General features: G+C 48.4%; 1 protein-coding gene across 1 annotated transcript; it reads right to left on the reverse strand.

Moving 5' to 3' along the window:
• Positions 1-13,133: 13,133 nt before the first annotated feature.
• Positions 13,134-15,043, reverse strand: LOC124236404 (protegrin-2-like). Its single transcript, XM_046655391.1, has 4 exons — positions 14,846-15,043; positions 14,098-14,205; positions 13,875-13,946; positions 13,134-13,268 (listed from the first exon to the last, which is right to left on the reverse strand). Exons 1-4 carry the CDS (start codon positions 15,041-15,043, stop codon positions 13,134-13,136), a joined length of 513 nt encoding a protein of 170 aa, XP_046511347.1.
• Positions 15,044-16,556: the final 1,513 nt, after the last annotated feature.

The raw sequence follows: 16,556 nt of genomic DNA on the forward strand, positions 1-16,556 counted from the left end.
TAACTTTTTGTTATAGTAATCCTCTTACACTCTTAAAAATTTATTTTTTCTAGTTTTATTGAGATATAATTGACATACAGCACTGTATATGTTTAAAGTGTACAGCATAATGATTTGACTTACATATATTGTGAAATGACTACCACAAGAAGTTTAACACCCATCATCTCATGTAGATCTCAAAAGAAAAAGAAAGAAATTTTTTTTCCTTGTGATGAGAATGCTCAGGATCTACTCTCTTAAAAACTTTGAAGTGTACCATACAGCAGTGTTAACTATAGTCATCATTAAATCCTTAGTACTTATTTTTCTTATAACTAGAAGTTTGTACCTTTTGACTCCCTTCATCCAATCCCCTTCCCCCAAACATAAATCTGGTCTCTTTTTCTGTGAGTATGGTTGGGTTTTTTGTTTGTTTTCTTGGTTTTTGAGATTCCACATATAAGTGAGATCACGCAGTATTTGTATTTCTCTGTCTGACATTTCACTTAGCATAGTGCCCTCAAGGTCCGTCCGTGTTGTCATAAATGGCAGATTTTCCTTCTTTTTTATGGCTGAATAATATTCCACTGTGTGTGTGTGTGTGTGTGTGTGTGTGTGTGTGTGTGTGTATACCACAACTTCTTTATCCACTCATCCATCGATGGACACTTAGGTTGTTTCCACGCCTTGGCTATTGTAAATAACGCTACTGTGAACATGGGGATGCAGATATCTCTTTGATATAGTGTTTTCATTTCCTTTGGATATGTTTCCAGAAGTGGAATTGCTGGGTAATATGGTAGTTCTATTTTTAATTTTTGAGGAACCTCCACACTCTTCCACAGCTGGCTTGCCAACTTATAATCCCACTAGTAGCACACCAGAGTTTCCTTTTCTCTACATCCTTGCCAGCATTTGCTGTCTTCTGTCTTTTTTGATGATAGCTATTCTAACAGGCCTGAGGTGATATCTCTTTGTGGTTTTGATTTGCAGTTCCCTAATGATTAGTGATGTTGAGCACCTTTTCGTGTACCTGTGGGCCATTTGTATATCTTCTTTGGAAAAATGTCTATTCAGGTCCTTTGCCCATTTTTTAATTGGCTTATTTGGGGTTTTTTGCTATTGAGTTGTATAAGTTCTTTATATATTTTGAATATTAACCCCTTGTCAGATATGTGGTTTGCAAATATTTTTTCCCATTCTGTAGGTTATCTTTTCATTTTGTTAATCATTTCTTTTGCTGTGCAGAAGCTTTTTAGTTTGATATAGTCCCACTTTTTTATTTTTTATTTTATTGCTTGTGCTTTAGGTGTCATATCCAAAAAATCATTGCCAAGACCCATGTCAAGGAGTTCTTTCCTTATGTTTACTTCTAGAAGTTTTATGGTTTTTGGGCTTATATTTAAGTCCTTAATTCATTTTGAGTTGATTTTCATGAGTGGTATAAGATAGAGATCTAGTTTCACTTAAAAATTATTGAGGACTCCAAGGGCTGCTGGGTAGCATAGCGATTAAGTGCACACATTCTGTTTCGGCAGCCCACGGGTTCGCCAGTTCGGATCCCACGTGCAGACATGGCACCGCTTGGCAAGCCATGCTGTGGTAGGCGTCCCACATATAAAGTAGAGGAAGATGGGCACGGATGTTAGCTCAGGGCCAGTCTTCTTCAGCAAAAAGAGGAGGATTGGCAGCAGATGTTAGTTCAGGGCTAACCTTCCTGAAAAAAAAAAATTATTGAGGACTCCAAAGAGCTTTTTTTATGTGAACTAAATTGATTGCTATTTACCATACTAGATATTTCAGTGCAGAAATTTTAGGTATTTATAAATAAATTCATTTTTAAAACAATAACAATGTAACTCTTGTTAACATAAATAATATATTTTTATGAAAAATATCTGTATTTTCCTTAAAAAAATTTAGTGACAAAAGAGGCATTGTTTTACATTTTTGCAAATTTCTTTAATGTCCAATTTACTGGAAGAAGCTGAATTCCCTGTCTGCTTCTGTATCCAATCTGTTGTGATATCTGTCAAGCATAAGACCAGGGCAAAGCCCTGACAGATTTGACCGGTTAGGTAGTAATGAGTCTTTTTTGGATTCTGGCAATTTATTACTTAAGTAGACAGCAAAAGAAAAAGTAGCCAAAGGTGCCAGCTCCCCAAGGCCTCTATATAAGGTGACACTGAAGTAAAAGGAATCGGATGACTTCATCACAAATGATAGGACACATTTTAGTTCAGGAGTCAATTCTAGACTGCAGTTGAATGGTTTGTAGTCGACAGCAATACCCTGAGGGCAGCTGGGGCAATAAAGCTGCATAGCTCATAAAACTTGCCTGGGAAATTTAGGGAGATGAATGGGAGACGACATCTGAGCAGCTCCTCACGAGCCTCCCAGGCTGTCCTGCTCCAGGAGAATCACAAAGGGTTCCGCCAAGACTCCGACTCCCTGCAGTTCTAACCTTGCCTGCAGGGCCTGTGTGGCTGTAAGGTCACTAGGGTAGAGCCTGTGAAATTAATACAAGAAACCTGAACTAAATTGGAGTAGGGAGAATGTAGGGGGAGCTCTCACGCGCTATGGTACATCGTTAATTACTCTAAACGGGAAGAGTTGTTCACTTGCATCTGGACTGGAAGATGTTTACTACTTTACTACACAGCAGACATAAGAATTCTCTCCCTGCCAGGCAACAGAGCCCAAAATCTCCAGCCCATGAGATTTTGCAGTCAAACCAGTGAGAAACCTTTACATTTTGGACTTCCTCTTTCTTCCAATGGATTCTTTGTTTATTACAGCCTCTCCCTACTCCCCTTTTTCCTCTATAATAGCAAGAGCTTCCTTTGTTTTCTGGATTTACATATGATCACCTATAGCCTGCATATCTCGAATTGCAATTCCTCTATCTAACCCAAATAAACTCCTTTTGCAGGTAAAACAACTGGACAATTCACTTTTTGAGTTGACAACCTATTGCCCTACAACTCTACACTCCAATCTTTCACATACCCAGCTAAGAATTCTTTTTAGAAACATAGGCCACCCCGTTAGATACTCTTATTAATTGTACTGATAGGGGTTTGGACCAAAACTGTCCTATAGGTCTTAGGCAACATCAGATGAGAGTGGCCATGACTATGAAACCCAGTAGGATACTCAGATCCATTTGGAATATGAACTGTAGCCAGGCTCCCCATCTGGGGCCCAATCCGTTGTGTATTATTAACCCAGATGCAGCAAAAGGGGGGCAATTGCACATGCTTCACCTCAAATGGTCAGCAAGAAGTCTAGGGCAGTGAAACTTTTTATCACCATGAGGAGAGTTTAGACTAGTTTGTGTATGGCAGGCAAGGAGAGGCCTGACACTCAGGTAAGAAGTAGCAGCGATCTCAGCAGCAGCATTTTGCTGATAGGGGGTCAGGATCCAACAATCATTTAAACTTGGAACACTTGCTATAGTCTGTGCAGAACATAGAAAAGAGTATGAAAATTAGAGGATGAGCCTTCAGAAAACCATACCAGAGTCCAGGAAGTTCCTCTTGTTCCGTCATCTTTGGTGGAGGCCGTTCACTCCTGGAGTCGGCAGTTGTTGGAGGGTTTCTAAGAGTTCTTAGATTAAGATTTTTCATTGGCCATTGATCAAGTTGAGGATGGTGCCAGCAGTCTGGGTTAAATTGGCCGGTGCCCTACAAACAAAAGCTGAGAGAGAGATTGATGGTCCCTCTTCCCATCCTGACCTCTCTGAGTCTAAGGCATTCTATCCCATCAGCCGTGGTTGTTGCCCTTCTTCCACAGCCAAGCGATCTGCATGACGAGCCCCTGCAGCAATCACATCACCCTTTCTCCAGTCCTCCCCACGTCTCACACAACATAGGCCCAACCTCATTCCTAGGTGTCTAGCAACTTCTTCCTTTTGTACCTTGACCCATCCTAGATCATCTCCACCCTCTGCTGTGGGAGTCACCCTAGTAGAACCACCTTAGGAGCTGTCACCTCATATTCATGATCATTATCATCAATATCCATAACTTCCCAGATCCCAGCAGCCATAGCCAGGCAGCAAATTAGTACTAGGTTAGAGTCACCCACCGTCTGGCTCCTCTTTGCAACTTGAAAATTCTAGTAGAGTGATTTCCCAGGAGTAGGCATGGAAACAAAAAAAGGATGAGAAGGATTACTTTTGTGGTTTGAGTGTCTTACAGCCAGTCTGGGCCTCCTCCCTCATTCCCTAACCTCATGATTAAACATTCTATCTACATAAAAGTTACCCTTCCTTGGAATTGCCCTATTTAGACCCCAAACTGCCTTTCTTAAGTGTGTGCTCCACTGGGAGCTGAGCCTGGTTGTCCGGTTATCCTTTTCAGCTTTTCCTTTAAGAGTCCCTTCCATCTTTCTATGGCCCCAACTGCTTGGAGATGTTAGTGGGCATAAAATGTCCAGCGAGGGTTTCAGGTAGCTATCCACTGCTGGGTACTTCCTACTATAAGGCAGAATCACTGTTGATTGGATGTGCTTAGGGAATCCAAATATGTAACATACTCCATCTAACAGTCCTTGAATAGTATGGTCCACGTATGCTGTGCAGACAGAGATGGCACCCCTGGTTATGTGCCCCAGAGTTCCCTTTATCACTCAACTATGGAGCTGGCAGTCAGGCACATTTGCCAGGCTTCCTTGGCCTCAGGTTCTGGAATCACTACACATTATTTTGGGGCCTGATCCTGAATGGTAGATGGATTACCAGGCCCTGAGTGATGGTTCATCCGCAAGGCTGTGGTTCTTAACTGGGTAGTACAGGTTTGATTAACTTGTTCATTACAATGATGTTTATCCTTGAATGGTCCTTTTCCATGGGTATCCACATGATTCATGAGCAGCGGCTGTGGGTCCTGTGCAATCTGTTGCCATGTTTGCCCTACAAAGACTGAGATGTGATCATCGAGTTGTTCCACTGCCAGGCATCAGACCACATTCCCAGTCCACTATGTTCTGCCCATGAGCCAGTAAAAAAAGTAACAGGGGGGGTTGGGGGCTGGCCCCGTGGCCGAGTGGTTAAGTTCGCGCGCTCCGCTGCAAGCGGCCCAGTGTTTCATCGGTTCGAATCCTGGGCGCGGACATGGCACTGCTCGTCAAGCCACGCTGAGGCAGCATCCCACATGCCACAACTAGAAGGACCCACAACGAAGAATATACAACTATGTACTGGGGGGCTTTGGGGAGAAAAAGGAAAAAATAAAAATCTTTAAAAAAAAAAAAAAGTAACAGGGTGAATTTTAGGGAGTATTTTCCTGGGCAAGGCCCCACAGTCCACAACTCTGCCCCTCAGGCAGAGTACCATTTTTCATGCCTAGTTTTAAACAGATTTCTTTGAGGCTGAACAGCTGCATGGGCCCAGTGCACTCATCTGCCCTGAACTTCACTGATCTACCCATGAATCAAGGCTAGGCCCCTTCAGAAACCTTAGTTCTACCAAAGCCACTAGAAGCTCTGACACAGACCTCCAGATCTGACCTAGCTGCATCTGGAAGGTGACTCCACATTTTCCTGTAGATGTTGGACTCCATTAATGCCCAGTTTACATCTTTTCTGAGCAATATCCTTTTTGGTGACGTTTTTGGTTTTTACCCATCCCATGATAGGGATGTCAGGCCGTAACAATCCCTGCTGTTGCTTTCTGAGTTTCTCAGTGTTCATTGATGCCCAATAACAAGCCAGTAATTGCTCTCAAATGGACTATGCCAGGTGGCAGCATCAGGAAAGTGCTGTGTCCGTATCCACAAGGGGATCCTTGCCTAGGGGCTCCATCGTTCTGCCACAGGCTCCAGTCTGTATAACTATCAGTCACCAACACTTGTAATTTAAAGGCTCTTTAGGACTAACTGGCCTGAGCAGAAGTTCAGTCTACACAGCCTGTTGAGGGGTTTCTTTAAGCACTTCTGCATCTACCAGCTCTTCAGTTGGTGGTGGTGGTCTTGTCTTCCGTACTGCTTTGCTGCCACCACACAGCTGAGCCAGGGGAGCCTCGTAGGTTCCCAGCTCTGCACTTGTCCCACTGCCACTGTCCTAACCTTGGCCTTTCCCCAGTGGGAGCATCCCTTACGGTCAGGAGCAGTGTTACTCATCCTTAGAACATCTGTTTCCACAATGCCATCAGCAGGATCAGCTACCTGGGTGTGCGGAATGTCCTTCAAATGGATCAACAGACTAGTTTCAAGGACTGTAGTAGGACCAGTGTCAGTGGAAACGGCAACTCGGTAACCTAAAAAAGACAGCCGTGAAGCACTGCCTTAACCTGGATAGGAGCAATCAAAGATCTGGTGCAGGAGCAAGTAGAGCCAGAGCCCCATGGAGTGTGGCTTTTTTTTACTGTAAGACAAACAAGGACCAACTTTTCACAGGAGTTACGAGTTTGGCACACAGCGCTGGTTTTAGTACCAGGACGATTGAGTTCTTTACTTTGTAAAAGGCAGCCTTATTCTTTGACTGCCAGAGGAATTCAGTTTTGTGACTCCATCCACATTGTTCAAGAAACTTCACCTGGCAAACAGGCCTGTGAGTTTTGTTGTGATTCATCAGTCACTCCTGCTGACTGTTGATGTCACAGGAAGCAGAGACACTAAGCTGGAAACCTGTGGCCACCCACCCAACAGAACGTCATTTACGCAGTGAGACATTGGACACTGTTGGCAGCATATTCTTGGAAGATCCCTCCACTACGTGTTGAAGTGATGTGTTATTGGCATAGAGATGTAATTAATCACAGATGTATGCTGTAAACCTCAGGACAACCGCTTAAAAATATTTTAGACGGAAGTATAATAGCCAAACGTGGATATACAGTTTAATCATATAACAATTGAAAAGAAGGCAGAAAAAGAGAGAGGGAAAATAAACAAAGAAATTCGATGAATCAGAAATAGCCACAAGATAATAGGTTATAACCCAGATACGCCACGGCCTCCATTCAGTGTAAAAGGTCCTGTGTTACCCAAGTTGTCTGCTCCCTGTGAGTGCTGTGTGCACATCCAGGGCCTTGCTGACTATGGAGGGACCGCCCCTCCCAGGGCAGTGGATTCCCAGAGCAGGCAAGCACTCCTGTCAGAGGCACACTGACCCCCACCCCACCTCTTCTTCTTGTGAGACTGTAACCTCCTGTCCTCACCACCCTGGCCCGGGCATCAGACCACCCGGGCAGCCCTTACATCCCTAAGCCCACGGAAATTATTCTAATTCGCCAATCTTTAACCTGGTTTCCCCCCCTTGCCTGCCTTGCCCATTCCTTCTCTGGAAAACCATAATACAGGCGTCCCCGCAGGTCCCCTCACTCTCTCTGCCTCTGACGGACCTCCTGTGGCCCAGCATGGCGGGACATGCCCCCTCCTCTGGGGAACTGGGACTAATAAGCTCTCTTTCAGTGGTCTCCTGATCTGTTGGCCTCACAGACCTGAATAAACTAAATCCTCGGAACAATTTAAAACGAGAGAAAGAGAGAGAGATTGAGAAAGGATAAAGCAAATGGGCAGAATGTTAACGAGGTAACTCTGGATAACAAGAATATGAACTCATTTTTTGTACTTTTCTTGATACTTTTCTGTAAATTTGAAATTATTGCCAAATAATATGTTTTAAAAAAATTTTAAAGGTACAACATTCAGTAATTGGATAAGCAATGTATTCCTGTTATTTGCAGCTTGCTTCTAGTCTTTCCTTCAATCAAATTCTTGCCCCGAGGACCTTGTTACAGCTGCACCCTTCCCTTGGGAATAATGTTTATGCTGGTTAAAATATATTTTTAATGAGTATACATATAATTTTTGAAGATTAAAGAGAATATTTAAAAATTTTTATTCATATAAAGTGCACAAACACTCACACAACCACACTGACAAACACACACCCACACTGACACATATACCCGTCAACATGAAAAGGAAATTCACCTGTTTTTTTATCCTCAAAATAAGTTTATTTGGGAATCACCAAAGAATGGCAATTTGGGATATTCATGCTACGGCACACCGTAGGCAGATCCAGCAAGCAAAGGACGGGAGCTGCTTTTACAGAGAAAAAGGGGGAGAAGGGGTGCTGTTCTAAACAAAAGTCCATTGGGGGAATGTAGCAGTTCAGGGCAGCAACCACTTCTCCTTGGCTGAACTGTAGCGCTTCTCCTTGGCTGGGCTGTTATTGGGTGGAGAGGGAACCTTCCTTCAGTAGTAAAGTAGTTTTACTTCCTGTCCTAGATGCGGGGGTCGTTTAGTCCTATTCAGTGTAATTGATGATGTATCCTAGGGTATGAGAGCTCCCCCTACAGGCCTTCCTGACTCCAATTTAGTTAAAGTTTCTTTTATTAATATCCACATTTATCCTTTTGATCAACATCTTTCTCCAAAATCATCACTGATCAACAGTCAGCTTCTCTGTATGTAGTGGTCTTGTCCCTCGGTGCCAAGAAGGACCTTTCCTGATTGTCATGTCCCACATGGGTAGGAAAGTGCTTAGTGGCCCAAACCATTTGGGCCACATTTGAGTAACAAGGAAGTTCAGGAGAGAGAACTCTCAGGCATTTCTTATTCAAAGTCTATAGTTGTCCAAAGTTGTAAGCCTTGGAAACCATTTCGAATTGTTGAGCTAATGTCACCTTATTAGGTGCATCATCTTTCCAAAGGCAACAGGGACAGAACTTTGCAATAGGTATACAGAGTAAGAGTAAAAGCAATACTATAAGCTCAGTTTTCAGGATGGTTCCGAATCAGGGGCCCAGACCTGAAGGTAACCAGGTGAACAAATCAAAAGACAGTGGGTTGTTAGGTGAAGCTTGTTGTAGCTAATCTTACGTAACTGGGTTTCTACTTCCCCAGAGGCATTTATCCACATGCAACAGGAGGTGCTCACCACTGCACAGACACCTCTTTGCTCAGCAAGTGGATAATCAAGGGCTATACTTGTACAATTACCAAAGCTACCTTGGCCAATGAGTAAGTGACCATTGCTGAGTTGAAACTGTTTTGGCTCTGGAATCAGCTAATTCCTCTAGTGCAGGGAGAGACTCCTGGTCATTTGTTCACCGGCATTCAACATGTGAAGAAAGCTCTTCCCAAAGAGGCAAACCCAGAGTGAGTCCCTCATCCTCTCTGATTCAGATTCAGCACTTCCTGAGGTGCTTTACCTGCCTTATCCAACCAAAGCACTAAACAAATCCCTTAAAGTAGGCTGTGTTGTTCCCATTTTACAGATAGGAAAACTGAGGCCCAGAAAGGTCAAACACCTGCCCAGGGCCACACAGACAGAAGACTAACTGCTCTCAGACTTCTCAACTCCTCAGATTTCCCTTTCCTTTGCCCCAGTGAGGCTGACCAGGAGTGTTCTGTCCCCTCTGGGGGTCCCCTAACTAACACTTGAGACCTCAGAGGAGGAGGTCGAGGGCAGGGTCCACAGGGCCTCACCTGATAAACCCAGTCTCCCTCCTCGGTACAGCAGAGGTTTGGGGACAGCAAAAACCGCTCCTCGTCCACACTCATTGCCTCCCCTCTTTCATACCTCTTGCTCTCTCCCCTACTCAATGTGGTTGGTTTCTGTGCCCCCAACCCACTGAGGCCACCACCCACTGACTTCAGGGGCCTTCACATCGGCACAGACAGTGGGAAACCCTTAGGAGCCATCTCCCTGGGCCAATTGGCCTCCTGTGTACTCTGACAACTTTTTGAAATCCTCAATGGCCCTGGATTACGGCACTGCCCCACAGCTCACCCCATCCCCATCCCCGTACCCTGGAGACCTCTGGCTTTTCTCTGCTTGTCTCCACACCAGGCCCCAGCACCTACACCCACCTGGGATGAGCTGGACGGACTCTGCAGAGCTCCCACCTCAGTCCATAGCCATCACAGGCTGGGCTCTCTAGAAGCAGAGCCTGAGGTGGGAATTCAGAGGCATACGATCGATTGAGGGGTGTGCTCAGGAGGAGGGGGCTGAGGGAAGCAGGATGGGGCAGAGGAAGGAGCTGAGCAAGGATGTGGTCCATCCTGAGACCAGCTCATCCCGACCCCACCAAAGCCCTGAACCGGAATTGTACCCTCCTTTAGTCCTGACTGGAGGCAGGGGCGGGCTTAACATCCCCTCATCAGTCAGTCACTCTCCACAGCTGCAGGCAGAGGGAATGTAACCCCCAGGCATCTCCTGGGGAGGCTGTGAGGGGGGCAGCTGTGAGCCATTAGCAGTGAACATGGCATTCCACATCCAAACAGCTGGGCGATGGGAGCAGCAGCCCAGGGAGGAGATCTGGGCAGGGCACTAACCATCTACTACAATGGGCCTTCACCCCAGGCCCCACCCAGGGACCAACATGCCGCTGGCACCTCAGAATCAACATGTTCAAAACTGAACTTGTCATCTCCCCACACTCATCTCATACCTGCCCCAGGAAGCTGAACAGCCCGTGGTCATTCTCTCAGGAAGCGCCACCACTGAGAGGCTCCCCAGGGAACCAACCTGCCTCATCCTCTCTGCCATGACTCCATCCCAGTCAGCCCCACCCTCTGTCAGCCTCTGGGCCAATCCTCCTTCCACTCTCTCCTCCATCCTCTGCTCTTGGCCACTGCCCTGGGGGGACATGTCCTTGCTGGTCTCCCTCACCATTCACCCTGCTAAACACACACACACACACACACACACACTGAAGCCAGGGTGCTCTGGCTAAGATGGATGCAGGATCCGATCTCCCCTTGCTAAAACCATCACTTCTCTCTATTGCTCTTCAGGACCTGGGCCAACCCTGACCCCCACCGCCTTGCATGCCTACCCTGAGCACTGAACAGAGTGTCACTTCCCACTTCTACTGTGCCTGTCATTGTGCCTTTGCCCAAGCTGTCTTCTCTCTGAATCACCCTCCTTTCCCCCATGCTGGATGGAGATCCCCTTTTGCATTGCCATAACACTGTGGAAGTCACTTGCCCATAGAACTCGCCATCCAGAGCTTTACTGCCAAGGAGAATTGACAAACCAAGGGTGCCGGGGCCTGATGCTCCAATGCCATTCATGAAAGGGTCTAACATTTGTTCTCTCGTGGGTAAGAAGGTATCATAGTTGAACAGCAGGCACCTTTGCCAGCAAATCACTTTAGAGGGCACTGACAAGGCCTGCAGACCTCCCTGCCAGTGGCCAGGTACACTCCTTGATGAGGGGCTGAGATGGAAAAAATGTAAGCATCCATCCCTTTCTGGCATCAGTGGTCAAATATGCATGTTGACGGCCTGGTACATGGCAAGGGACACCTGGCTAACATCCATGTATGATATCAAAGGACAATGCAGGGCTGGGGAATAGGAGGGTTGTCATGGTAGCAGGATGGGCAATTGTGGAAGGAAATTTGAAATGGATGTGATTGGCACAGGCCCATATCAGCCTGACAAGTGATTCCTCTCTCAGTTTGGGCAGAAAAGTGACAGCTGTGAGGGCTGATTCGTAGCATTTGCCAATTTCCACGGTGTAAATACTCTACCATCACTGGATTTCAAACTACCAAGAGTTTAACAACCAGCTCGAAAAAGTCTTGAAACTTAGCAGTTGGCTCTGGGAAGCCAGTATCCTCTGGCACTGACACAACACCGCCCCCTGGGTTCGTGATGACAAAGAGTGAGAAGCATCTCAGGTTTCTTGAACCTGCCTGAAATCAGCTGCACCTGTTCACCAAGAATAAGCAAGCACAACAGACAACAGAGTAAACGGGACGTGAGTCCTGCCCTCTGTCCCTCTCAGAGAGGGGTGTCTGCGTCCTACTTTAGGTTGACCCAGCAGCAGCCCTCAGACAAGGATTCAAGTGGAAGTAGTTAGTTGGGAGGCGATCACAGAAAGCACCAGCAGGAACGTGGAGAAGTAAGACAGGGCAGGAACAGAGGTCAGAAGCGGACATGTTCACGGACAGCTCGTTGCTGTGGGCAACAGGGGCATGACCCAGCTGGGGACCTCTGGGAGGTGTAACACATCTTGGAGTGGGTCCACCCCAGGAGTGAGGAAGGGAAGATATTTTCTCACCAACTCTGACCTATCGTTGGTTGAGGCTGCTCCCTGGAGTACCAACTCCCCAGTACTTCCAGTCTGTCCCACTGCAAAGAGCCACAGGTGCTTCAGGTCAGCTAACGATGGTGAGTGGGCAGGACATGGGCAGTGTCTGAAATGCACAGTGTGACGGAGATGTGACCTGTGTATCACTCTGCATGTGTCTCCTTGCCAGAGCTCCTCACCCGACTGAGCAGGATTCTTATTTTTAATGGTACAAAATTTGTGTACCATTCGATCCTACACAAGAGCCCACAACTTAGATCTGCTACCCAGCTAAAGAAACAGTAATCTTTCTCAATGCCAGAGGAAAAGCCAGGTGTGGTGGGCAGTTCAAATTTTCAGGGGGAATTGGAACTTTGCGGGCTCTGTACCAGCAGGCTGACCTTAGAACCCAGTCAGCCAGGAAAGTGCTCGGCATGTCTGTGAGTGTGTAACAGAATGCCTGGCCGCACCCTCCACTGCCACCTCCATGTGAGCAGGACCAGCTCCGTAGCATCCCCACCTCCCCTGCACACACAGTGGATCTCAAGTCCCACTGGGTGTTCAAGAGGAGGGTGGGAGGTACGTGAAGGACATGGAGTGGGACCCTGAGAATGGAGACACTGTCGTGGACTCTTGGCCCTGCCGCCTCACCCCATGTCCTCCTGGATGGAACAGCTGCCCCATCCATCTCTGTTTTCTGCATGCACACACACACACACACACACATATAAACTCAGGACTTCCCAGAGTTAAGGACTCGGTTGGCCGTGTTAATTGGGAGAAGGCAAGACAGATGAAATGGAAGCCTGGAGGAAATTGCTCTCACAAGAATTTATTTATTTATTTATTTATTTATTTATTTATTTATTTATTTATTTATTTATTTATTTGAGGAAGATTAGCCCTGAGCTAACATCTGTGCCCATCTTCCTCTACCTTATATGTGGAACACCTGCCACAGCATGGCTTGCCAAGCGAGCCGTGTCCTCACCCGGGATCAGAACCAGTGAACCCCGGGCCGCCAAAGCGGAACAGGAAAACTGTGCTGCGCCACTGGGCTGGCCCCAAGAATTTATTTTTCAGTATCCTGAAGCCTGAGCCAGGGCAAGCAGACCCTAGGATGCTAGAAGGAGCTTAGGTCGAGTAATAATCCTGATACCATGACGAGTTGCTTTACTCTTGTCACGAATCGTCTGCTGATGTCTCTGGATAAGGCTACCCACGCTGTGAAATCTTTTGACACGCTGGGGCTGTGAACCAGGAGGAAACAGGCTCCTTGTGGGGGCTGGACCCAGGTCAAGACGAGACCCTTCCCCACCAAGACACCCCTCTTCTTGGGATACCTCAGGAGACTTGGCACCCCAGTTCACCCTCTGGCTCTGATCTTAGAAGCATCTGAATGAAGCCCTACGCACACAAACAGTTGAGGACTCTGAAGCCTGGAGAGGATAAGGGGCTTCCCAGGGTCACACAGCCCATCCAGCAAAGTGGGACAGGAGCATGGGCTGAAAGCTCATTACTCTAAGTCCGTGGCTTCAAACGTCAGCAGGAGTCAGAATCCCTGGGTGGCTTGTTAAAATACAAATTGTGGGGCTCAGCCCCAGAGTCTGCTTCAGTAGGTCTGGTGGGGCCTGAGAATCTGCATTTGTGACAAGCTCTCAGGCAAGGACCACATTTTGAGAACTGCTAATTTAAGGAATTGCAGAGCCAGTCCTGAGACCTGGGGCTCAGGTGGAGGGAGGAGCCCAGGGTAGGAGGGGCTTTCTCTGCCCTGATGGGGCAGTGGGTATTTGGTCCATAGGATGTTCCACGCATCACCTCCCCATCAGGACCTACAACCCAGATTGGCCACTCACCTCATCACAGCTGGCGTCGAAGTAGTCCTTGACTGGGTCCAGGATGACTGTCCCCACACACTGTTTCACCAGCTGCGAAGGGCAAGCTCCAGGTCAAACTGGAAGCCTTGTTTTGTAAACTCCCAGTCTCACCCCAGTGGCTGGAAATGTTTCCCACAGGCCTCATGTTCAGCTCCTTGGGAGGGATCTGCCAGCATCCTTTTCCCCTAGGCTCCAACCTCACCCCATTCTCCTTGAAGTCACACTGCTCTGGTGTCTGCTTCATTATCCTGGGGCACACAGTTTCCTTCACCATGAAGCTCACAGGTTTTGCAGTATCAGAGTCCTTGTCCTGGTTAGGGGAGAAAATGGGGTGGCCAGGCTCAGGCTTATGCTTGCCATCTCCGTCTGTTTCCTAGCCTGCCTTCCACCAAAACAGTTGCCTTTCAACAGCCCCTACTGTGTGCCCGGCGCTGGGCTTGGTGCTGGGGTACAGAGAGGAGGAGGAAGGACACATTCCTTCCCTCAGCAAGCAAACAGAGAGGCAGAGAGGACCTCAGATCAGCTGTGATGAGGAACATGCCCCTCTGAGGGGGCTGAGGGAAATCAGAGTCGTCCTGGAGAAAAGGACATTGTTACTGGAACCTCACGGATTAGTAGAGCCCTTCCCTGTGAGGGAGACAAAGGAGTCCAGAGCAGACATAAAGCAGAGAAGCCACAGCCTGGATTCAAAGACCCCTTGTGTCCCTGGAACTCCCAGAAGTCCCTGAAGCCTGAATGTGGTTGTGAGTGGGGGGACCTCTTCCCACAGTAGAGATAAGTCCGGAAGCTCTCATGCTGAGAGGGGACACAGTTCTGGGAAGGTTTCCTGAGATGTGGGACCACACTTAAAGGGAGAAGTGCCTTCCTGACAGGAGGGACAGCATGAGCAAAGGGAGAGACAGTGTGGCCAGAGCAGACCTTCCCTCGCCATGGCCCCCTCCCAGACTCACTCTCTTGGGTGGCTGGTCCAGCTCCAGGAGGCGGTAGAGATTCTCATCTGAGGACCGCTGGTTGAGGCCATCCACGGCACGGAGCACGGCCTCCTTGTAGCTGAGGGCCTGAGTGGTGGCTGGAGGGATCACCAGGCCCAGTAGAAGTAGCAACGGTGACCATCTACCCAGGCAACGGGTGTTCCTCTGGGTCTCCATGGTCCCCAAATCTGTCTCCTCCCAGCCTACAAGATCCTCCTGTATGTGCAGCCTGGGGCTGATGCAAAGGCAGAACCAGGAGGCTTCTGACCCACCCCATCACTGGCATCCTGCCAGGATGAGGCCTGGGTTTCCCTCAGCCCTTGCTGTTGCCTCATGGGGCTTCCTGGACAGTAGGCAAGATCTATCTTATGTGTAAGTGAAGAAATCTTTTCTCCATCTCTTTGACAAGGTCTTGGCCTCTCCTGGGCCACGCTGGGGAGTGTCACAGCCAGGGTTGCTTAAGAGGGTTCAGTCCTCCATGAGAGGAAGGGAGCCAGGCGCGTATCCTACATCCTTCTCCCCTCCCCACCAGGGCCTCCTCAGAAACCAGGTTATTACTGTGTATACACCACTAAATGTCCACCTCTAGGCACTGCAGGGCACCCAGCAGGCACTCAGTTCATAGCTCATGAATGAATAACAGTAACCCTCCTCCTCTGGAGCCTCACCCACCCAGCCAGTTCCAAGGGAGACTTTCAAGGCCACACCATCCTGTTCTCTGGACCCCAGCCCTCAGCTAGTTCAGGGGTTTGGGACCATCTGTCTCCTCTCCTGGATTCTTGACCACTGCCTTTCTCAGTCTAAAAATATCCCAGCCCCTACCAGATGTGGCCTGTGCCCTGGCCCCTCCTCAACCCAGCCTGAGAAAGGGTCATCTACACTCGTTGACCTACTTCTTCACTCTCTCACACTAAAGGCCACAGCAGATTCGTCAGCCCTCACTGGACCCCGTGGCCACTCTCAAGCCTTGTCTTTACCTACGCAGGCTCTAGTGACACTCTCTCCTCCTCAAACTGTCCCCTGCCCCAGTCTCCTGATGCCACTCTCCTGGGTTCCCTCCTGCCTCCCTGGTGGCTCCTGCTCCGTCTCCTCCAAGGACACTCCCCTTGATGAGGAGAGCTGCACACTCGCATCCCAGGCTGCTTCTCCTCCCAGTCCTCGCATCTCCCTGGGACCCCAGTTATCGTGATCAGACCTCTCCTGCTCTGTGCCTCTGAGTTCAAGTCCCCCATGAATACCCATGGCTGTCCCCACGGGGCCCCCTGGCCTGCTGTGCTGCTGGGTGCTGCTGCATGGGCCCTGAGCTCACAGCCTGGGGAGCACCCACCTGCTCCTACTTCCTCCTGGGGACTCACCCCCTGACCTCCCCCAGCGCCCCTGCCCTGGTTCCTACCACCATCTTCTCTCCTCTGAAGTGCAGACACTGCCTCCAGACTCCATCGTTTCCAGGTTCCAGGATCCCCCAGACCACAGTCACTCTCCACACCATTGTCCAGGGGCTCCTCCAAACAGCTGATTTGGCCGTTTCACTCCCTGCCTTCAGGAGCCCACACTGCCTGGGCCTGGTCTCAGAGCCTGGATATTACTGCTCCCCATTGCCCTCACCCAGACCCTGCTCATCCCAGACGCCAGGCTGCCACACACCCCAACCCTCAGCCTCCTCTGAGCCTCCTGCTCTTTCCCCCACCTC

The sequence above is a fragment of the Equus quagga genome, chromosome 1 (genome assembly GCF_021613505.1).
Source record: "Equus quagga isolate Etosha38 chromosome 1, UCLA_HA_Equagga_1.0, whole genome shotgun sequence".
NCBI lineage: Eukaryota > Metazoa > Chordata > Mammalia > Perissodactyla > Equidae > Equus > Equus quagga.